General features: G+C 39.0%; 1 protein-coding gene across 2 annotated transcripts in view; it reads right to left on the reverse strand.

The window, feature by feature from the left end:
- Positions 1-9,754: 9,754 nt before the first annotated feature.
- Positions 9,755-24,778, reverse strand: part of CDH17 (cadherin 17) — a 127,505-nt gene continuing 112,481 nt past the window's right edge. For both annotated transcript variants that reach the window (XM_033126950.1, XM_033126951.1), the window contains exon 18: positions 9,755-10,265. In XM_033126950.1, coding sequence (XP_032982841.1) covers positions 10,168-10,265 — 98 coding nt within the window. In that variant the 3' untranslated portion in view covers positions 9,755-10,167. The remainder of the gene's footprint in view (positions 10,266-24,778) is intronic.

Here is a 24,778-nt window from a genome sequence, read left to right on the forward strand (position 1 = left end):
GAAAGAAATCCATGTTTAATTTATACATATTCCTAACATTGTAAATTATTGCAGAAATGTACTTGAATACACATGGCTGGTGTCAGGCCTCAGGTCCATGCTGACTATTGGCCAAAAGCATGAGGATTTTTTTGTCTTGTGACTCTCTCCATAAGGCAGCTTACAGTGGGGCAGCTAGCTTCCTCCAAAACAAGCAAATGAGAAAGTGAAAATGAGAGAGCAGCCCAAGAGAGAAGGCACAAGTCCTTTTTTTCCCTAATGTCAGAATTCACATTCATCGTCACTTCTACCAGTTTCTCTTCACTAGGGTTGTGTCACTAAATCCAGCCCACATTTATAGTAGGGGATTACACAGGGCATAAATGCCAGGAATTTGGAGTAATCTTAAAGGCTGCCCACTGAATTAGTATTGTATGCAACTTTTAACTATTATCATCCAAATTACCACTTTGTTGTTAAATCCACTTAACACTTATGAGTTCTAATTTTGAGGCATCTTACTTCATTTGACCTTATCAATTACTCATTCCTTTTCAAAATATTCTTCTGTAATTTTTGTCAACACTTTGGTCTGCAAGTTTTTGTCTTACTTTTTTTGGTCACTGTTTTTATTCTATTTCATAGGACCATCTTCCTATGCCAAACTTTGAGTTTTTACCTTACATAGACCCCCTTATTCATGGGGAATATGTCCCCCCCATTGGATACCTGAAATCACAGATTGTACCAAACCCTTTTTATACCATTTTTTTCTATACATATATACACCTATGATAAAGTTTAATTTGTAAATTAGACACAGTAAGAGATTAACTATAATGGCTAACAATAAAATAGAATAATTATAACAATATACTGTAATAAAAGTCATGTGAATGTGCCCTCTCTCTTTCTCTCTCTCTCTTTATCCCCCACTCCACCATAACTGATTTGATAACCCAGATGGCTACTAAGTGAATAACAGGCAGGTAGCATACACAGTGAGGATGCATTGGACAAAGGGATGATTCACATCCTAGGCAAATGGAGTGGGACGGATGGCATGAGATTTTACGTAACTATTCAGAATGGTGCACAATTTAAAATATATGAATTTTTTATTTTTGGAATCTTCCATTTAATAATTTCAGACCATTGTTGAGCACAGGTTACTGATACCATGGAACGAGAAACCACAGATAAAAGGGGTCTATTGTATTCTCTTCATCAGATGGCATTTATACATGTATTTGTGTATCAATAAAATTAGCATTTACTGAGCATCTACCATGAATTAGATGTCCAAACATTAACCACTGTAATTGATAGAACCCCTTAAAGATTAAACTCTTTTGAATCAATGGTCTAAGATTTCTATATTCACATTATTGGCTCTGAGCACAGACATACTGGAGATTTCTTTGGACTCCATTTTCCTTGTATTAAATCTGAACCACCTGCATAAGCAGGTGTGTTAAGAACAGACCATTCTGTTTTATTGTTTTCTGTTTTGGTTTCGGAACATATGATGTAGTTTAAAAAGTTGGGAATGTCTGCCCTAAATTTGCCCATCTGAAAGTAATTTCAGTTGAGTAATTTAATGATTGGAACATTTCGGAGCTTTTTCTAAAGTACTAAAACTATTAACGTGGTTTATAAATTCTGCATCACTCTCTGGCTGACTATTCCCAGCTGTTGGGAAGCCTTTGTCAAGTCTCTCTGTAGCTCTACAGGCCTTACAAAAGGTTTTTATACCTTTCATTTCTTTAAAATGTTTTCCAGTTGATCAGGCTCTGACTGTGGTAAAATACCAGGGACAGGAATGGTTCAAGGTGGGTAAATATTACTGTAAACATTTACTTAATAATCATTTGGTGGAAGATTCTTTAATGTGGAGTCTGGAAACATCCAAAATTCCTTCTGAAGTCCTGACAGGGTTCAGTTGAGTGAGAAGTTTAATGGAAAGGAAACAGCATGAATAAAGGCTGTAGTGGTAGTTACCACAACTTTTTACCTGCTATTAGGAATAAAAAAGTAATTGATAATAATTTGTGGATTAAGTGTATAATGCATGAATCCAAAAAAGTTGATCCTAAGTCCAGAGTTTCCTAATTCAGGGAACAAATATCCTGTCAACCATTGAAATGACTTTATGGCTAAGGTTGTCATTGGCAGAGCAGGCTTCATGGGCGCTATCGGCGTGAAGGCTCACTCACTCTCAACAAATGCTTTATTCTTTACTTTTCTTTCCTTTCCTTCACTCGGAGAATTTTTCCATGCTCCCTTTATATTCTAAACATGATTTTATAAAAAGGCTATGAGCATTACTAATGTTAAGCTGTATTAAAGGGCTAGGCATAACGTCAAGAAAAAGCTATTCAGGGCAGAATTCCAGAAAACATATACCTAAATGACTTCTTTCTTACCCCCATTGCATGGTGCTATCCTTTGCCAAAATATGACAGTTAATATTCCTTTCAAATTTTAAAGTACCTAGAAGCTTCTTAAAGGGTTGAGATTTGTGGTGAAGTGTTTTGCTTAGATTTTTAAAAATTTTTGGTTGGTTATAGCAGAAAGTTATTTTTAGTTCACTCTTCTGTATTCTTGTTCAATCCTGTCTAATCTTGGGTAAGGAGAGGCTTCCCAAATTAAATCACAGATCAATTAAGGCTAAAAAGAGATTTCTGCTGTTTAATAGTCTTTGACAAGGAGGGCGCTGATTTTGGTTTATGTGGTTAACAAGCAATAACTTTGGGCTCAATTGAATTGAGGCAACTTGCTCTGCTAAAAAGAGCAAAGAACCAAACTTCTAGAAGGTCTTGGAACTCAGCATTTACCAAGAAGCTGTTTTGAAGATGATTTGCTAGCAGCAGAGTTACAATGATAATAAAACTTGGTCTCCTACCCTCAAGGAGCTCAGAGGGTATGCTTGATGGGAGTGGAATGGGAGGAAGTGAATACATGAACAATTAATAAAAACAAGACTTCATACTCTATAGAGAGACAAGTAATAAATGTCCTTTTAGACAACTAAGATAAATAAATTCCTATTGAACCACAGGCAGAACATGTATAAAATGGTAACAAGTCTTGACCTTCAAAATATATGGTATGGAAACCCATGAAATTCAAAGTTATGCAAATACATAATTCAGTGAAGGAGTCAAATGATGTGCTCTATTATATTTCTGTGTGGGGGAAAAACAGAAACAGCTGACTGAAAACAGTATAATTGGTGAGATATATCTCTATTTCTAAAATCTTTGAAGGGATTCTAAAATATGGCCACCTGAGGTGCTTTCTGAACATTGGGCGTTGCTTTGTCTGTGATGGACAATAAAAGTGAGGTCAGCATCCATAATGGTTTCCTCAAAACATCCTCATTCTTAGGCTGAGGAACCATATGAGAGTTCACTTTCAATATTGTGTTCGGTACCCCAAGGGAGCCCACCAAAGTACTCTGGGGAGAGAAGGCTGAACAACTGGCCCTTATGGCCTTAGCCCACTTTCCAATAAATAGAGAGAAAATCCAGGAGGCAAGGAAAGCTAAGGTGATTCCAGATAATGAAAATGAAGGTGCCTCAAACCAGAAAGGAAGAGAAAACTATATTTTGTCCTCGCACTGACTGGATTTTCTCCCCCAGCTATTTTTTCCACCCTGATCATCCCTAAGTCCCTGAGTTCTGCCCACCCTGTTCAATTCTTATGTCTCTTTGACAGTTTCCACACACATCAATCTTTCCATTCTTTGATCAGTTCAGCAGCTATTTTTTATGTCACAGATGTACATCTTGGTTCCACAATGAGATTCTAAGCTAAGCCATTTGTCCATATGAATATGGAGTGTCTGCTATATTCCAGGTACCATGCATAGTGCTAGGACACAACAGTGAACAAGGGCTCTGCCCCTAGAGATGTAAATTAATAAAGGACATAATTACACACTATAAAAAGTGCTAGGAACAAAATTAACAGGTGCTATAATGGAAAATAACAGGCAGGACATCTTTGAGGAGAAAGCCTTTACACTGAGACCTAAAGGAGGAGAAAAGACCAGTCACACAAAAGGGGCTGGGGTAGAAGGATGTTCCAGGCATAGGCATGTGTAAAGGAACACAAGTGAAAGGAATACAGCCTCCTCAAGGAAGTGGCAGATAGTCAATGTGACTAAAGCATGGTGAGCATTGGAGAGGAGGCAGGAGACTAGGTCAGATAAAACAGGGACCAGACAAGGCAGGCCTGCAAAGGGACCCAACATTGTACTTCATTCAGTCAACATTTGGTGCTAAGCCCAAGACTTCCTTCAGTAGTTCCCTTGATGTCCAGCACAGACTTACAGACTTTTGCTCAGGGTAAACTTTGAGCAAATATTTAACAGTTGAAACAATTGAGAGGTCCCAGTCGTGCACCAACATTTCCAGAACCTCCCACTCAGCAGTCATCAAGTTCAGAGTTGAGACTCCCAAAGGTTTTGCCTCAATGCTTGTGTTTGACAATGGTCAGCCCTCAATTCATGCTTCTCCCAGAAAATGAAGAACTCAGTGGATGAGAATGACTTTGGTAAGTATATCTCATAACTAATTAGCTTCTTCTTTTTTTTTCAGCTTTGTTGAAGTATGATTGACATATAAAATGGTTAGATATTTAAAGTGTACAATGTGATTTGATAGACATATGCTTTTTGAAAGGATTCCCCCCATCAAGTTAATTAACACATCCATCATCTCACATATTTACCCCCAACTTTTTTGGTGAGAACATGTAAGTTCTACTCTCTTAGCGAGTAGAATTTCAATTATGCAATAATTTCAATTATGCAACACAGAGTTATCAAACTAATTCACTTCTAAAAGGTGGTACAGCAGTGTGGGTAAAATCTGAAAGTTGGGAGCCAGGCTGCCAGAGATTCTTATCCTGGCTCATTATCTACTAGCTGTGCATGGAAGGGTAAATCAGCTCACCTTCTTAGCCTTGGGTTCTTTTCCTATAAAATGGCCCTAGTAAGAGTACTTTCTCATAGGGTTTCTCTGAGTATTAAATATGAGGTCTTACAACTAAGTTTGAGAACTCACCCTGGAAAAAAATGCTACATACCTCATTGCTGAATATCACTATGGTCACCTCGAAGTACTCCCCTTGGGAAGCGATGCACCAGTGCCAGCGTCTAGTCTACCCTTCAAAGCAATTTTGGAACTCTTTTTCTGGAATGGCAATCAGAGCTGTTGTCGTATTACTCTTGATGTCCTGAGTGTCATCAAAATGTCTTCCTTCCAATGTTTCCTTTATCTTTGGGTAAAGAAAGAAGTCATTGGGGGGCCAGATCAAGGGAGGGTATTACAATACAGTTAGTTGTTTACTGGATGAAAACAGCACTGTCCCCCACAGACAGTGCCGTGTGAGCTGGTTCATTGTCGTGAAGCAAGAGCCATGAATCGTTGGTGAAAAGTTCAGGTCATCTAGCCTTTTCAGCACTTCCAAATAGTAAACTTGGTTAACTGTTTGTCCAGTTGGTACAAATTCTTAATGAATAATCCCTCTGATATCAAAAAAGTTTAGCAACATCGTTGCAACAAGTTTACGAACTTAATTGTCAGACCTCTAGGATGAGGCATGAAAAGCTCATAACACAACACCTGGCACATAGTGAGCACTTAATACATGATTAGCTATTGTTATATTATTATTAGCATTATCAACAATGGCTCTTAAAATGCTTAAAATTTCCCATTTCCACCCTTCCTTTCTCTATTTGGGGAAACCCTAAGGTACAGCTAGGTGCCAACCTCTCTGTGGGGGGTTTGCAGACACCTCAGGAAGCAGTGCTGATTCATTCCTCTTTTTGTCACTGCAGCAGTGCCTGTGCTCCACTTTGGTGATACTTGATACTGTGTTGCATGTCAACTGTTCAGATCTGTCTCCCCTATGGGATTGTGAAGTCCATGGGAACATTTTAACATCTCTGAAATTGAGGATGCATCTAACTAATAATGGAATGGTGAAGTTAATTGACCTGATTGACAGTGCTCTCCTTTTTTATTAATGTCACATAAAATAATGATATGTCTTATAATAGATGGCACCTTAGATTAGATGAAATATGGTAGCATTGGTCAAGGGCTTTAGAGTAACATTGCTTGGGTATGCAACCTATTGGGTATGCAACTTTGAGCAAGTCACACACTTAACCTTTCTCTATGCAGTTTCTGATCTGTACAATAGACATAATAATTGTATCTCCCTTATACAGTTGTTGCAAGGATTCAATGATAATATATTGTAAGGCATTTAGAATAGTGCCTGAAACATTGTAAACCTTTAGAATTATTAGCTACTGTTACCTGTGTTCCCAGTCCAACTCAATATCTGGCCATAGTGAGGCTCAATAAATATCTGACAAGTACATTGAAGAGTAAAAGAGCAAACTATGACAGCCATGGAAGTGCAGGTTCAGATTTGGCTTCACGGGGCCCCTGCCAAAGAAGCTAGCTGATTGCCCTCTGCCTTCCAGATCACACCCCCAGCCAGCTACCAGGTACAATTGGGGTTCTAAAGTCAAGTGGTTTCTGCCCAACATGGGCTCCTCCAATGAAAATCTTTACTTTGGAGGTTGACATCTGCCCAACCCAGACTTTCTCAGAGCTGTGCAATGGCCTGAGACTCTTCCTATCAATCCTCCTTTCTTCCTTCTCTTCTTTACCAGCTACCAAACTTCCATCATGGTCCAGGGCTCCCTTTGCCTTCTGTTCCTTCCCTTTATCCTTCACAGGCTTTTGCTCTCATAAATCTCTTTTTTATCTAATTCTGTCTTGGCCTCCACTTCTTGAGGGCCTCCTAGAAAACACACTAGCATCTATGTGGACCCAGGCAACACTTCCATATTTCCTGCCTGGACAAGTGTGGTGCTACCAGAGGAGAAGATTCAGAACAGCCCAGGAAAAACCTCAACCCAATGGGAGCCTTATCCCAGTGCCCATGTTTGGCATAAACTGTGCCAGTAAGGCAGGATATGAAGCCTAGGAAATTGACAACTCCCTCCAGGATACAACCTGAGGCACCTCACTGGTTACACAAGTAACAAGTAACTGTATCCAGCACCTGAAGCCAGAGAAGAACAAGAACCAATTTCATCCAGCAAGGTTTATCCCCTTGACCGGGACTTAACCTTTAGCTAATTATAATGTCATAATCTCATTTACATTATGGTTTCTACAATGGGATGTTACAAAATCCTGCCCCTGGGAGGTATAAATACCCATGGTCAGGACTTACTTGATGAAAACCCAATCTCTGAGTTCACCTGTGTTTCTCTCTCAAATGTGTACTTTCTTTTCAATAAACTTCCTGTGCTTTCCTGCATCTGTCTTGCTCTTGAATTCTTTCTTGTTCAAAGATAAGAATCTGGTCACTGCTGCTCCTGGTTGAGTACTCCCTTGGACATCCTTATGAACCTTTGAAGACACCAGAATTTTAGGAAGCATGCATCAAGCTACACTTGCTTACTCAAGGAAATCACTTCTTCTTTGCACGCCCCAAGAAGGCTGAGATCACACTGCAAAAAGCAAAATTTAGTGGGGAACCTCAGGCAAGACTTCTCCCCTCCTGCCCCACATTGGACCTGACCACTTCAAGAACATTTCCCTGGTTCTTTGTACCCACCACCCACGAAGGCCATGCTTTATTTCAGTTGTTCCTGAGCACAGCCACAGGAAATTCTGCTCTTGGGATCTTTTCTTTGCCAGAAGCCAAAGAGGCCCAGTTTTATTTTTTGTTACCAACAATATATTCTGTTTCCTCCTAGTCCTATGCTTAATTCAAGAGAGTGACTAAAAATGCTGGGTAAACCCACATGCTGTTTTTATTCCCACATCCCTTGTGCATACCCTCCTTCTCTTCTAAATGTAACCTTTCAAATCCTGGACTCACTGTTGCAGTGGAAAAAAATGAAATGTTCTCTTTCAATCAGATAAATAGTTGTTTCTACAGCCTACCCCTTCTTCACTTGCCTTCCTGTCTCACTGCTCACTCAGCTGGCCCTCCAAGGATGAGGATCACATGAAAAAGGAGGGTTTTTCCGTCCAAAGAAACCAATGATTGTTGGCAACAAATAACTCATGAAGGTCTCATATGTATGACTTGTACTTCAGCCATCGACATTATTAGACCTGGACGCCAGGGAAGTCCCTTAGCCTTTAGAATTATCCACCATCTCAGGAAGTCACCCTCCTTGTTTTAAAAGCACAGATGGCTTACAAAGGAGTAACACATAGCTTATACTGAGGAAATTGTTTTGAAATGTCAAATGGAGCTTGTTTCATGTGCTAGTATGTGAGAATGGAAAACCAATAAAATGTGAAGTAATGGTTTGTATTATAAAATATTCTTTGTTTTTTACATTGTCAATAATGTTCCATTAAATAGCCAACTCTCCAAGCACAAGTCAGGTATTGTGCTTTACACAAACAGGTATTTCACATGTATTTTAAAAGGATCACTTTACACAAACATGTATTTTTTAATTTTGAGAGATGCATCTATAGTAAAAAGTGAAGCATTGCTGCTCATTGCTCTCAGCTCTGGCATAAAAGAGGGCTGCTCTCCTGCAGGTAAAACTAGCTTCTTTTTTCTCAGCTTCATAGTTGGGATTCACAGGTTCCAACATCATGGCAGAGGGAACTGGGTCTGAACCCAGCAGGCTGCTCTTTGTTGAAGGGTCTCTGTGGGCAGAAGAATGGCTCCTGACAGTGGCCCCTGAGCTCTGGGCTGTGGTCCGTATTTGTATCTGGGCAATGGTCTGAGCAGGATTGGTTAGGGTGAAAGGTACCCAGAAAGTTGAAAGGATTGGGAAGTCAATGTTCTGAGGAAGGATGCTGATTCAGACCCGAAAAAGGATCATATTCCATAGCAGTCTGATACTAACTTGGCCCTCTGGGGATTCTTCTGGAACAAGAGCTCTCAGCTGTGGTTGCACATTAGAATCATTTGGAGAGATTTTTAAAAAATACTAAAGCTAGGGCCCCCTACCCAAAAATGCTAATTTAGTTGTAGATAGGGTTCCTGGAATGAGTATTTTTTAAAAACTCCTTCAGGAGATTCTAACATGCATCCACCGAGGACAGCTGGCCATTCAACACCTCACCACACTTCTTGGCGCTAAGCCAGAATGAGACAGGTTTTTGTCAGGAGAAATGTGAGAACAATGCCAGTGTTCTCACAAAACAAACAAACAAACAAAAATAGGTAAAAGAGTTTGAAGCACAGGATCATATAAAAGAAAGCAATAATACTGAAATCTTAGAAACAGAGTTGAATATTTTCTTTTGTTTTCTGTTTTTGACTTAAAAAATATAATAGAAGCTCACAAAGAGATTATTTATGAGAAATACAATTCTGTGGCCTGCTTCAGCCATCATTGTAAGAGCACCTTTTCAGATATGAGTTCTTTTCCAGAATATTCTAGAAAATTTTGAGAGGTTGTGTAATGTTGAGTGCTTTCAAAGCTTAAATCAGGAGTCATACAACAGCTCTGAGCCTAGAAATGCTTCCACATCTCTAAGGTCCTCTTACTTAAAATTTAAAAATTCCTAGCATATCTACGTTGAACCCCTCAATCCATGGTCATGAGTGGTGAACTTTCATTTCATTGTAGACCCTCTGCTTGTACTTACTGCATGGAAGGCAATTTTGATAAACAATAGTTAGCCACTGTTATCCAGCCCTTTTCTCAACAAATGCGAAGAATCAGGAACCAGAGCCAAAAAAATTTGGGAAACAAAAATAACTACAGCCAACATTTTTATTCTTGATTTTCGTCACTACTTCTTTCATGCTTCCTTATTTTCTTCCTCATATTAAATATACAATAACCAAAATTTTATTAATATACACATAAAGAAAACATGCGCAGCATGTAAGCATGGTGGGTAGTGAGTAAATTTTGTCAGTGGTTGGTTTCTGCAGCAGGCCTCCTTGTGTCCTGTGGTGGGTTTGTGTCATTTCCAAGTGGAAAAATCTCAAATGAAGAGCAACATAAGCCACACTGAGTTAAAGAAGGCTAATAACACCAAAGAGTTTCTGTTCAAAATAAGGGACAAACCTAATCTTTTAACTTTTAATGAAACTTCTCTTTGTTCTTTTCTCCAAAATGTCTTTAAATTAATGAAGTACCAAAGGAGACATTCCTTTTCAAATTCAGTTTCTCAGAGGTTTGACTTCAGACGCCTGAGCATTTTCGACATTATCTCTGCCTTTATTCTTCATTTGAATAAACACAACTGCTAAAATCATACCTGAAAGAGAAAACTCAGGGTCAAATAGCTGGAATCTTAAAACATACTATTACATTCATTTATAAACTTTTGTACTCTGGTAGGAAAAAATGACTCATACAACTTCATTTTTGTTTGTGGTTCAACAAAATTTCATTGTCCTGGTGAAGAAGGGATTCTTGGATAAGAAAACATCACTTATCTCATTGTCATTAAATATATACCAAGTCCCAAATCATATCTAAGCTGGTGGCTATTGCTGGGTCTATCAAAGAATATAGAACCTAAGCATCTGACAGAGTTCCTGAACTTTGTACATACTCTGTAAATGTTGATTCCAGTCCTTTCCCTTCCCTAGAATAAATAGTCCAATCAGGACAACAAGAAAGCTGTTCCCAGACTTGTTCAGCTACCTAAAGCCTACTTTCACTGTCTCCACACAAAATATCACATTTTCTTTGGCACCTTCCTCCTGGTTCCAGTTTGAGTAGACTACGAAACCTTTCAGATTTCTCCCATCTCTGAACTCTTACAAAATTACGTTAGTCATTTTAGCACTAAATGTGCATTATAAACCAGAGACCAATATGGAAAAGGGAGTTGTTTTAAGGAAATTAACCTGGCAGTAAGTTTACAGGAGGAATCATGACAAGGACCCTGGTCAAGATGGTAGAGTGGGGAGATCCTGGGTTCACCTCCTCCCATGGACATACCAATAATAGTGTGAACTATACCTGAGAACTAGTAGAACAGATTATCTACAACTGAGAATGTAAAGAAAAAAACATATTGAGATGATTAGCAGGGGCAAAGATGCAGTCTAGTTAGGACCCACACCCTTGGTGTGATGTCCTACAAACAGGATGGATATCATGGACACAGAGGTCCCCCTGCAGAGCAATGGGTCCAAGACCCACCAGGTTGGGCTCCCCAACCTAGGTGGCATGCACCAATAAAATGAGCCCCCATAACATCTAATTTTGAGGACCAGTGAAACTTATATCTGGGAGATCTAAGAGGCTGTGGGAAACCAAGACTTTGCTTTTTTTTTTTTAATTTATTGGGGTGACAATTGTTAGTAAAATTACATAGATTTCAGGTGTGCAATTCTGTATCACATCATCTATAAATTACATTGTGTGTTCACCACCCAGAGTCAGTTCTCCTTCCATCACCATATATTTGATCTCCCTTACCCTCATCTCCCACCCCCCAACCCCCAAGACTTTGCTTTTAAAGAGCCTGGGCTGCCAACAAACTTAATCACTCCAAGTCCCAGAACAGAGGTAGCAATTTCAAAAGTGCCTGGGTCATACATGAAACACATACACCAACTAATTTTGAGACATTTGCCAGAGAAGTAGGAATCTGTTGGAACTTTCTCTGGGATGGAGGCATTGACAGGAGCCATTTTTTCTTGGTTGGTTTTGTTTTACTATACTTACATCTAGACACCCCTGGAGCACCTGTCTCCACCACTGGTGGGCACCATTTCTGACACTTCATTAACCTGCTAATGGTTCACCATGCCCCAGAGTTCCCCTGACAACCCACTCAGCCCAACCTTCATGTCCCACCAAGAACACACCAAAGCCATTCCAAGTGGTGCCCTACCCTCCAATACAATAGAAGTCTCAGAACAACCCCTAAGCCCCTCGAAGGTGACACCCCACCCCCAGCACCCAGTGTGCTCTTCTGGAGCCCCATCCAAGGGAACAACCCTCCCTCTAGTACCCAGCAGGTAGACACTGCTGGCGTCAGAGCCCCTTGAAGGCAGTAGACCACCCTCTAGCACCTGGAATCTGGCTCCTGGTGGACCCAGAGCCCCTCTAAAGCAGTGCCCCAATCTGGGGGGCCAGCCCCCACAAACTAATGCACTCAGAACAGTAGAGACTGGGTCTCGCAGCCACCTACACCAGAGGACTTCATGGCACACCAGCACATCAGCAGCAGTCATGGCTGAACACAGCAGCCAGCAGAGGCAGGGGTCTGCCCCACACACCAATGCACCCACAACAGCTGTGGACAGGCCTTGTAGCCAGAAAGGCCAGTGGGCAGCCCTGGACAACAGCATGCCCAGAACAGTTGTGGCACAACCACAATAGAGGGTGCATGCAGCCTACTTGGGACACCCCTGGAGCACCTGGCTCTGGTTACCACGAGTGATTTTGCCACTGGGCCCCATAGGATAGTTTCTACATAAGGGCACACTCAAAACTGCAAGACATAGCTGATCTACCTAATACATAAAAGATACATAGAGACTTAGGCAAAATGAGGAGACAGAGTAATATATTTCAAACCAAAGTACAAAACAAATCCCAGAAAAAAAAAAAACTAAAATAAAATAGAGATAAGCACTCTACCAGACAAAAAGTTAAAAGTAATGGTTATAAGGATGCTCACTGATCTCAAGAGAAGTATGGTTTGGGATGGCCGGATGGCTCAGTTGGTTACAGCGTGACCTCTGAACAACACGGTTGCCAGTTTAATTCCCACATGGGCCAGTGAGCTACGCCCTCCACAGCTAGATTGAAGACAACGAGCTGCCATTGAGCTTCCAGAGGGGCAGCTGAATGTCTCAGTTGTTTAGAGCTCGAGCTCTCAACAACAAGGTTGCTGGTTCAATTCCTACATGGGATGGTGGGCTGCACCCCCTTCAACTAAGACTGAAAAAACAGTGACTGGACCTGGAGCTGAGCTGAGCCCTCCACAACTAGACTGAAGGACAACAACTTGGAATTGATGGGCCCTGGAAAAACACTGTTCCCAATATTCTGCAATGAAAGAAAGAAAGAAAGAAAGAAAGAAAGAAAGAAAGAAAGAAAGAAAGAAAGAAAGAAAGAAAGAAAGGAAGGAAGGAAGGAAGGAAGGAAGGAAGGAAGGAAGGAAGGAAGGAAGGAAGGAAGGAAGGAAGGAAGGAAGGAAGGAAGGAAGAAAGAAAGAAAGAAAGAAAGAGTATTTGCCCTTTTTTAAGAAAAAAAGAGTGAAGTATGGATGAACGCAGAGAGAATTTCAAAAAAAACATAAAAAATATGAAACAGAACCAACCAGAACTGAAGAATACAACAACTGAAATGAACAATACATTAGAGGGAATCAACAGCAGATTAGCTAATGCAAAAGAACAGATAAGTGATTTGGAAGACAAAGTAGTGAAAATTACCCAATCAAAAAAGAAAAGGAAATCAGAAAAATGTGGAGGGTATAAGAGGCATTTGGGACAGCATCAAGTTTACTAATATTTGCATTATAGGGGTCCCAGAAGGAGAAGAAAGACAGAAAGGACAGAAAAACCTATGGGAAGAAATGAATTCCCTAACCTGGAGATGGAAACAAATATCCAAGTTCAGGAAGCACAGAGAGTCCCAAATATTATGAACCCAAAGAAATCCACACCAAGACACATCATAATTAAAATGTCAACACTTAAAGACAAAGAGAAAAATCTTAAAAGCAGAAAGAGAAAAAAAAGTTACATACAAGGTAATCCTCATACGATAATCAGCTGATATTTCAGCAGAATCTTTGCAGGCCAGAAGGCAAGATATATACAAAGTGATAAAAGGAAAAAACCTACAACCAAGAATACTCTACCAGGCAAGGTTTCATTCAGAATTGAAGGACAGCGAATGAGTTTCTCAGACAAGCAAGCTAAAAGAGTACATCACCACTAAATGGGCATTGCAAGAAATATTAAAGGAGCTTCTTTGAACAGTAAAGCAAAAGGCAAAATTAGATGTAAGAAAATATATGAAAGGAAAAATATCACTGGCAAAGGCAAAAATGTAGCAAAGGTAGTGGATCAAACATTTATAAAGCTAATATGGAGGTTAAAAGACAAAAGTAGTAAAATCATTTATATTAACAATAATTAGTTAAGGGAGATACACAAACACACAAAAAGGATGTAAAAGATGATGTCAAAAACATAGAACATGGGGTATAGAACTGTAGTGCTTTTGAATGCATTTGAACTTAATCAGCCATCAATTTAAAATAGACTGTTATATATAAAGGTTGTTATACATGTATCTGGTGATAATCAAAAACCAAAAACTTATAATAGATACACAAAAAATAAAGAGAAAGGAATCTAAATACTAAAGAAACTCATCAAATCACAAGAGAGAAAGAGAAGAAGCAAGGAATGGAGAAGAGTTACAAATACAACCAGGAAACAATTAACAAAATGGAAATAAACATATACCTATCAATAATTACTCCAATAAAAAAACTTACAGTGGCTGAAGGTATTGAAGAAAACAAGACCTATATATATGATGCCTAAAAGAGACTCACTTCAACCTAAACACAAACACTGACTGAAAGTGAAGGGATGGAAAAACACATATCATGCAAATGAAAATGAAAAGAAAGCTGGGATAGCAATACCTAGACAAAATAGACTTGAAACAAAAACTAAACAGAGACAAAGAATGGCATTACATAATGATAAAAGAATCAATCCAACAAGAGGATATAACACTTGCAAACATCTATGCACCCAACGTAGGAGCACCTAAATTTGTAAACAAATACTAACTAACATAAATGGAGAGAATGACAGAAATACAATAATAGTAGGGACTTAAACATCCCACTTTCATCCAGATCATCCAGAGATAATCAACTCGAAAACTTTGGCTTTAAATGAAACATAAAACCATATGACTGTATTAGATATATACAGAACATTCCATCCAAAAATAGCAGAATACACATTCTTTTCAAATGCACATGAAACATTCCCCAGGACAGATTACATGTTAGGTCACAGAACAAGTCTCAATAAATTTAAGAAGACTGAAATCATACTAAGCATCTTTTCTGACCAAAATGACATGAAATTAGAAACGAACTACAGGAAGAAAACTGGAGACAAAACACAAATACATGGAGACTAAACAACATGCTACTAAACTACCAATGAATGAGAAAATCAGAAACTACCTTTAAACAAATGAAAATAAAAACACAACTTTTCAAAATTTATGGGATGCAGCAAAAGCAGTTCTAAGAGGGAAGTTCATAGCTATACAGGCTACCTCAAAAAACAAGAAAAAATCCCAAGTAAATAATCTAACTCTACACCTAAAGGAACTAGAAAAAGAACAAACCCAACAAAAACAGAAGAAAATAATTACGATCAGAGCAGAAATAAATGAAATAGAAATTTTAAAAAACAATAGAAAAGATCAATGTTTCTTTGAAAAGAAACAAAACTGATAAAACTTTAGCCAGACTCAAGGAAAACAGATAGCCCAAATAAATAAAATAAGAAATGAAAGAGAAGTTGTATCTGAAACCACAGAAATACAAAGGATCATAAAATAATACTATAGATAATAATTATATACCAACAAATTGGAAAATCTGGAAGAAATATATAACTTCCCAGAAACATACCCTCTTCCAAGACTGAATCAGTAAGAATCATAAAATCTAAACAAATGTATTACTAGTAATTAAATTGAATCAGTAATCACCTCTCCCCCGAAAAAAAAGAGCCCAGAACCAGAAAGCTTCACAGGTGAATTCAACCAAACATTTAAAAAAGAGTTAGCATCTATCCTTCTCAAGCGAATACAAAACAATTGAAGAAGAAACACTTCCAAATTCATTCTGTGAGGTCAGTATTATGCTGATACTAAATCCAGAAAAAGACACTACAAAAAGAAAAGAAAAAGAAAATTACAGGCCAATATCCCTGATAAACAAAAATCTTCAACAGAATATTAGGAAATAGAATTCAACAATACATTAAAAGGATCATACACCATGATCAAGCGGGATTTATCCCAGCAATGCAAGGATATTCAATATGAACAAACCAGCAATGTAATACCAAAACAAAGCAAAGAATAAAATTTGCATGATCCTCTCAATATATGCAGAAAAAACATTTGACAAGATTCAACATTCATTTATGATCAAAACTCTCAACAAAGTAGGTATAGAAGAAACGTACCTCAACAGAATAAGGGCCATATATGACAAACCCAAAACAAACATCATAATCAATGGTAAAAAGCTTAAAGCTTTTCCTCTAAGATCAAAAACAGGACAAGGAATCCCAGTCTCAACAGTTTTATTCAACATAGTGTAAAAAAATTCTAGCCACAGCAATGAGACAAGAAAAACAACTAAAAGGCATTCAAATTGGGACAGAGGAAGCAAAACTGTCACTATTTATAGAAGACATGATACTACATACAGAAAAATCTGCAAAACTCCTCCAAAAACTGTTAAAACTAATACATGAATTCAGTAAAGTTGCAGGATACAAAATTTATATATAAGAAAGAGTTGTGGAAGGACGTCATCAAAATGGCGGCGTGAGGTGAGCCTCTGTAAAGCTCCCCTGGAATTTACAACTAATCAAACAACAATAACTCCACAAAGGACTCCCTGCACAGCAAAAAGGCACGATGAAGAGGCCCACTACTGAATTCACTAAAAGGTGAGCGAATCACGCCAGCGGAGGAGGAGGGAAGGGAGAAGTGCGGAGACGCAGCCGCACGGACGCAGGACGCAGACATAGCTCAGTGCTCCGAGTTCACTGCATCCCAGAACTACCACAGCTGAAGGAGAGGGAAGAAATTGGACTGCTAGGGCTCCGCTTATGGCACACAGGGCTGAACGGGCAGCATATAACACGGCTGAACCCAAAGCTCACGGCAGAGACCTCGGAGAAAAGACTGAGGGAAGAAGGCTGAAAACGGTGGTTTAAGACCTCACTGCTGAGCAGAGAACGGACGCCTTAGGCACTGAGACTACCCGCCCCCTCCTTACCCTCCCAGAGCTCGCCCTTCCCCTACTTGTCCCATGTTAGAAGCGGAACAGTAGCAGTGTTAGATCAAAAGAACAGAATATTTGCTGTTCTGAGAACTGTGGACCGCAGACACAGTTTCACAGTTCAACTAGTTCCAGCAAAGTGGAGGGAGCTGTGGAAGCAGGACCAGCTGTAGTGGTGATCGCCGCCATTGCTCTGGGCCACCTCTCACAACTCACCCTGCCCCTGGCCCCACATATCTGGGCTGATCCATGCAGGAGTAAACAGAACTGCTGAAACAAACGGGCTCTGAATCTGCTGCAGGAAGAGCTTTGGAACTTCAAAAGCTCTCCGCATACCCACACGGACACTGCCCCCTGTGACCCAGGCGAACTATTAACAGAGGAGAAGCCCGTCTGCCAGGGAATCCCTGCATTGTGTGAGAAGCTGGAATAGTGCAGAGAAAACATAGCACTACCGTGTGAGAGAGGAAAAAAAAGGGTGCAGTCAGAGAGAAAATAAAACATTCTACAAACAGGTACTGGAAAACAAAAGAAAGACCTCTTCCTATCAACCTGTTGCAGAAGCCACTCTTGTAGACGTCTAGGCAGAGAAATAATAAACCAGTAATTGCCATGAATAACCAAAGCAACAAGACAGCTCAGAAAGAAAGCAAAAAGTTTCCAGAAAAGACACTTAAAGATATGGAAATATGTGACTTAAATGACAGAGAATTCAAGATTGCAGTTATGAACAAACTCAACGAGATGCAAGACACCACAGAAAAGCAGTTTAATGAACTTAGAAACACAGTGAAAGAACAACATGAACATTTTACCAAAGAGATTGAAATTTTTAAAAAGAACCAAATAGAACTTCTGGACATTAAGAACTCAATAGAAGAAATTAAGAATGAAATAACCAGCTTAGGTGGTAGAGTTGACCAAATGGAGGAAAGAGTCAGTGACATCGAAGATAGAAACCTGGAAATTACACAAAGAGACTTGAGACTTAAAAGAAATGAAAGCACTCTACAAGAACTTTCTCACTCCATCAGAAAGAGCAATATAAGAACAATGGGCATACCAGAAGGAGAAGAAAGAGAGAAGAAAACAGAGAATATATTCAAACAAATTGTTGATGAGAACTTCTCAAACTTGTGGACAGAACTGGATCCTCGAATCCAAGAAGCAAATACAACACCTAATTACCTCAATCCCAACAGGCCTTCTCCAAGGCACATTGTATTGAAGCTGTCTAAAATCAACGACAAAGAAAGAATCCTCAAGGCAGCCAGGGAAAAGAAGATGGTAACCTACAAAGGAAAGCCCATTAGATTATCATCAGATATTTCAGCAGAAACTCTACAAGCCAGGAGGGAGTAGAACAAAATATTCAAACTATTGAAAGAGAGAAACTATGAGCTAAGAATAATATATCCACCAAAGATATCCTTTAGATATGAAGGAGAAATAAAGACCTTTCCAGACATACAGAAGCTGAGGGAATTTTCTAATACATGACCTGCATTACAAGAAATACTACAGGAGGCTATTTGACCACCATCAACAGGGACAATTTGTGGCAACCAAAACATAAAAAGGGGGAGAGTAAAGGCCTGAACCGGAATATGGGAATGCAGAAAGTAAGCATGCTGAAGAAAATGGAATACTCTAAACATCAAACTTTCTTTTACATAAACTTCAGAGTAACCACTCAAAAAAAATTCAGAACTGAAATATATACTGTAATAAAAGAAGAAACGGAGGGAAACATCATAGAATACCACCACACAGAAATAATAGACAACAACAAAAAGACGAAAAAAACAATGGAGACACAGCCTTAAAAGAAAACTAAAGACAGAATGACAGGAAATCCTCACATATCAATAATCGCCCTAAATGTAAATGGACTGAACTCACCAATAAAAAGGAACAGAGTAGCAGATTGGATCAAAAAACTAAACCCAACCATATGCTGTCTCCAAGAGACACACCTCAGCTACAAGGACAAGCATAAACTTAAAGTGAAAGGGTGAAAATTGACACTCCAAGCCAATGGTACCCAGAGAAAATCACGTGTAGCCATAATGATATCAGATGAAACAGACTTCAGGGTGAAAAAGATAACAAGAGACAAAGATGGACATTTCATAATGGTAAAGGGGACTATGCAGCAAGAAGACATAACAGTCATCAATATTTATGCCCCCAATCAGGGAGCAACGAAATATACCAAGCAACTACTAACAGAACTAAAGGGAGAAATTGACTAAGACACAATTATACTAGGAGACTTAAATACATCATTGACAGCTATGGATAGATCATCCAAACATAAAATAAAAAACAAAATAGCAGCCCTAAATGACACATTAGATGAAATGGACATAATGGACATATATAGAGCACTTCATCCTAAAACATCAGACTATACATTCTTTTCTAGTGTACATGGAACATTGTCAAGGATAGACCATATATTGGGACATAAAATCAGCCTCAGCAAATTTAAGAAGATTGAAATCATACCAAGCATATTCTCTGATTACAAGGCTTTGAAATTGGATATCAACTGCAAAAAGAAAGCAGGAAAAAACACAAATACCTGGAGATTAAACGACATACTATTAAAGAACGACTGGGTCAAAGAAGAAATTAGAGGAGAGATCAAAAGACACATAGAAACAAATGACAATGAAAATACATCCTACCAAAATTTTTGGGATGCAGCGAAAGCAGTTTTAAGAGGGAAATTTATATCATTACAGGCCTATCTCAAGAAACAAGAAAAATCCCAAATAAATAACCTCATGTTACACCTTAAAGAACTAGAAAAAGAAGAACAAGTGAAACCCAAGGTCAGCAGAAGAAAGGAAATAACAAAGATCAGAGCAGAACTAAATGAAATAGAGAACAAAAAGACAATAGAAAAAATTAATGTGACCAAGAGCTGGTTCTTTGAAAAGATTAACAATATTGACAAATCCTTGGCTACACTCACTAAGATAAAAAGAGAGAAGACACTAATTAACAAAATCAGAAATGAAAAAGGGGAAGTTATCATGGACACCACAGAAATACAAAGGATCATCCAAGAATTCTATGAAGGACTGTATGCCACCAAATGCAATAACCTAGAAGAAATGGACAAGTTCTTAGAAACATATAGTCTTCAAAGACTGAACCATGAAGAACTGGAAAATATAAACAGACCAATCACCAGTAACGAAATTGATTCAGTCATCCAAAACCTTCCCAAAAGCAAAAGCCCGGGACCAGATGGCTTCACTGGTAACTTCTACCAAACTTTCAAAGAGGATCTAATACCAGTCCTGCTCAAACTCTTCCAAAAAATTGAAGAGACAGTACTCCCTAACTCATCTTATGAGGCCAATGTTACCCTGATACCAAAATCTGGTAATGACAACACAAAAAAGAGAACTACAGACCAATATCTCTGATGAATACAGATGCAAAAATCCTAAACAAAATTCTAGCAAATCGAATGCAACAAAGCATTTAAAAGATTATTCACCACGACCAAGTGTGGTTCATCCCTGGGGCACAAGTTTGGTTCAGCATCTGCAAATCAATCAACGTAAGACATCACATAAACAAAATAAAGGACAAAAATCATGTGATTATGTCAATTGATGCAGACAAAGCATTTGACAAGATACAACATCCATTTATGATTAAAACACTTAATAAAATAGGTATAGAAGGAAAATACCTTAACATGATAAAGGCCATATATGACAAGCCCTCAGCTAATCTCATAATTAACGGTGAAAAACTGAAGCCCTTTGCTCTACGTTCAGGAACTCGACAGGGCTGTCCCCTATCACCTTTGCTTTTCAACATAGTGTTGGAAGGCCTTGCCAGAGCAATCAGGCAAGAGAAAGAAATAAAAGGCATCCAAATTGGGAATGAAGAAGTTAAATTATCACTCTTTGCAGATGACATGATGCTATATATAGAAAACCCTAAAGACTCCACCAAAAAGCTGTTAGAAAAAATTAACGAATACAGTAAAGTTGCTGGCTACAAAATCAACGTACAAAAGTACTTTGCATTCCTATATACTAACAATGAAATCTCAAAAAAGAAATACAAAGGATAATTCCTTTTGCAATTGCAGCAAAAAGAATAAAATACCTAAGAATAAACTTAACCAAGGATGTGAAGGACCTATATGCTGAAAACTATAAGACATTTTTGAAAGAAATTGAAGAAGACACAAAGAAATGGAAAGACATTCTGTGCTCATGGATTGGAAGAATCAACATAGTTAAAATGGCCATATTACCCAAAGCGATATACAGATTTAATGTAATCCCCATCAAAATCCCAATGGCATTTTTTAAAGAAATAGAACAAAAAATCATCAGATTTGTTTGGAACCACAAATGTCCACGAATAGCCAAAGCAATCTTAAGAAAAAAGAACAATGCTGGAGGTATGACACTCCCTGACTTTAGCTTGTACTACAGGTCTACAATAATCAAAACAGCATGGTATTGGCAGAAAAACAGACTCATAGATCAATGGAATAGATTTGAGAATCCAGAAATAAAACCATATAAATATGGACAGATAATTTTTGACAAAGAAGCTAAAAATTTACAATGGAGGAAAGACAGCCTCTTCAATAAATGGTGCTTGGAGAATTGGATAGCCACGTGCAGAAGAATGAAACTGGGCTGCTATCTGTCACCATGCACAAAAATTAATTCAAAATGGATCAAAGATTTAAGCATAAGAGCTGACACAATAAACTGCATAGAAGAAAACATAGGTACTAAACTTATGGACCTTTGGTTCAAAGAGCATTTTATGAATTTGACTCCAAAGACAATGGAAGTAAAAGCTAAAATAAACGAATGGGACTACATGAAACTTAAAAGCTTCTGCACAGCAAAAGAAACCATCGACAAAATAAAGAGGCAACCAGCTGAATGGGAGAAGATTTTTGCAAACAGTGCCTCTGATAAGGGGCTCCGATAAGGGGCTGATATGCAAAATATACAAGGAACTCATGAAACTCAACAACAAAAAAACAAACAACCCAAGTGAAAAATGGGCAGAGGATCTGAAGAGACATTTCTCCAAAGAGGACATACAAATGGCAAATAGACATATGAAAAAATGCTCAACATCACTAATCATCAGAGAAATGCAAATAAAAACCACAATGAGATATCACCTCAACCCAGTCAGAATGGTTATCATCAACAAGACAAATAGTAACAAGTGTTGGAGAGGCTGTGGAGAAAAAGGAACCCTCATACACTGTTGGTGGGCATGCAGACTGGTGCAGCCGTTATGGAAGGCAGTGTGGAGGTTCTTCAAAAGATTACGAATAGAATTACCATATGACCCAGCAATCCCTCTCCTGGGTATCAACCCAAAAAATCTGAAAACATTTATACATAAAGACACGTGTGCTCCAATGTTCATTGCAGCTTTGTTTACAGTGGCCAAGACATGGAAACAATCAAAATGTCCTTCGATAGATGAATGGATAAAGAAGTTGTGGTATATATACACAATGGAATACTATTCGGCGGTAAGAAAAGATGATATAGGTACATTTGTGACAACATAGATGGGTCTTGAGAGTATAATGCTAAGCGAAATAAGTCAGACAGAAAAAGCAGATTACCGTATGACTTCACTGATGTGTGGTATTGTAAACCAAAAACAACAAAAGAACAAGACAAACAAATGAGAAACAAAAACTCATAGACACAGACAATAGTTTAGTGGTTACCAGTGGGTAAGGGGTGTGGGGGGAGGGAGAAGAGGATAAGGGGGATCAAATATATGGTAATTGATGAACTGACTCTGGATGGTGAACACACAATGGGATTTATAGATGATGTAATACAGAATTGTACACCTGAAATCTACGTAATTTTACTAACAATTGTCACCCCAATTAATTTTAAAAAAAGAAAAAGAAGAAAACAGTTGTGTATCTATGAACTAATAACAGACTATCAGAAAGAGAAATCAAGAAAACAACTTCATCTACAATTGCAAAAAAAAAGAATAAAATACCTAGGTAAATTTTTAACCAAGGAGGTGACGTCATAGAAATGGTGCCAGTGAGGTGGGCTTCTTGAGTTCTCCCCTGGAAGTTACTACAAATTGAACATCTATAACTCATCAAAGGATTCTCTGTTCATCACACAGAACAGCTAAAAGACATCCACAAGGATTACCTGAAGGTGGGCATACTGGGCAAGCGGGGGAAGAGGGGAGGGAGAGATGTGGAGATTGGAGACACGTCTGCAGCTGTGGAGATGCAGGGCCCCAGGACGCAGACCACAGATCGCAGCAGCCAGGCTGTGGTCTCTTTCTCTACACCCCATAGTCCTGCTAAGGGATCAGCATATACGACAGTGGTGCCCAGCATCCCAGGCAGAGACCTCAACTGAGAACTGCAGCTGGGCTCTCTTAGTCAGACAGAAAGCAAAGAAAACAACATACCTAGACCCCTCCTCCCCATTCTCCCACAGCTCTCCTTACCCCCGCCCTTCCAGAATTTTAAGCTAGTCCCAGAATGGGAAGAAGGAGTAGTGTCAGATTACAGAGGAGCTGCAGCCCTCAAGAACTGGAAAGAGCCCATTTGTAGCTGTGACCTAGGGAAGAGGCTGGAATGAGTGTGACACTGGTGGGCTAGCCAGGGAGACAAAGGCGACTGCCTACCCAGACCCCACCTTTTCTGGATGGCTCCTGCCAGGACAATTAGAGCTGTGGAGACACACACAGATGTCAGCAGCAGGTGGCAGAGGCAGCCCTGGGCTTTCAGAAGCTCAGAAATCTCATGCCCTCCACACCCCCGATGGAAAAAGTGCTTTAAGACCCAGGAGACCTGCGCACAAGGAAGAACCCCCCTCCCGGTTGCTGGCTGTGGTACTTTCAGTGTGCATTTGTGCAGGCAAGAGCAGAAACTGCACTGACTTTGTAAAACTTCGCAACCACACCCCATAGCCCCACCCATCAAGAACTGCATTGCCAGTGTCACCCTGGATGCCAGGTGGTCAGCTCTGCCTCCATAAAACACAGGGGAGTTTTTGTACAGCACAGAACATCCTGGAGATATCTTGGTAGACTTAAGCCAAGACTGGCGCTGTTGATTTTTTATTTTTAAATTATTATCATATATATGTGTATGTGTGTGTGTGTGTGTGTATGTATATCTAAGAAACAATAATATATATGTGTGTATATATATATATGTGTGTGTATATATATATACACATATGTATATATATATATATATATATGTATATATAAATTCCCCTTATTTTCTTCTTTCTTTTCCTTGCTGTAATTTTCCTCCTTCTTTCCATTTTTCTGCATTGACTATTTCTTTTTGGTGTTGCTATTTTTTGTGTTTTTTTTTTTTTTTTTGCTGTTGCGTTTGTATTTTTGATGTTTTTGTGTGTGTTGAGTTCTGGTTGTTGGTTGTTTTCACGTGTGAGCATACTTGTTTTTTGTTGTCGTTGTTGTGGTCATTGTTGCACTTTTTGGTTTGTTTTGTTCTAAAATTGCCAGGCATGAGGGCCCAGCCCAAGAGTCACAAGTATCAACACGCCTAGAGGCCAACTCCAGACCATACCAGAGCATTGCCAGGTTTGACCTACAAGTGACACACCCAAAGGGATTTCTCTACAGGCACAAGAGTCCATAGGGGCCAAGCCTCATCTGAGGTGTGAACCCTCATACAGCAGCTGATATACTGT

Source organism: Rhinolophus ferrumequinum, chromosome 14 (genome assembly GCF_004115265.2).
Source record: "Rhinolophus ferrumequinum isolate MPI-CBG mRhiFer1 chromosome 14, mRhiFer1_v1.p, whole genome shotgun sequence".
NCBI classification, from domain to species: domain Eukaryota; kingdom Metazoa; phylum Chordata; class Mammalia; order Chiroptera; family Rhinolophidae; genus Rhinolophus; species Rhinolophus ferrumequinum.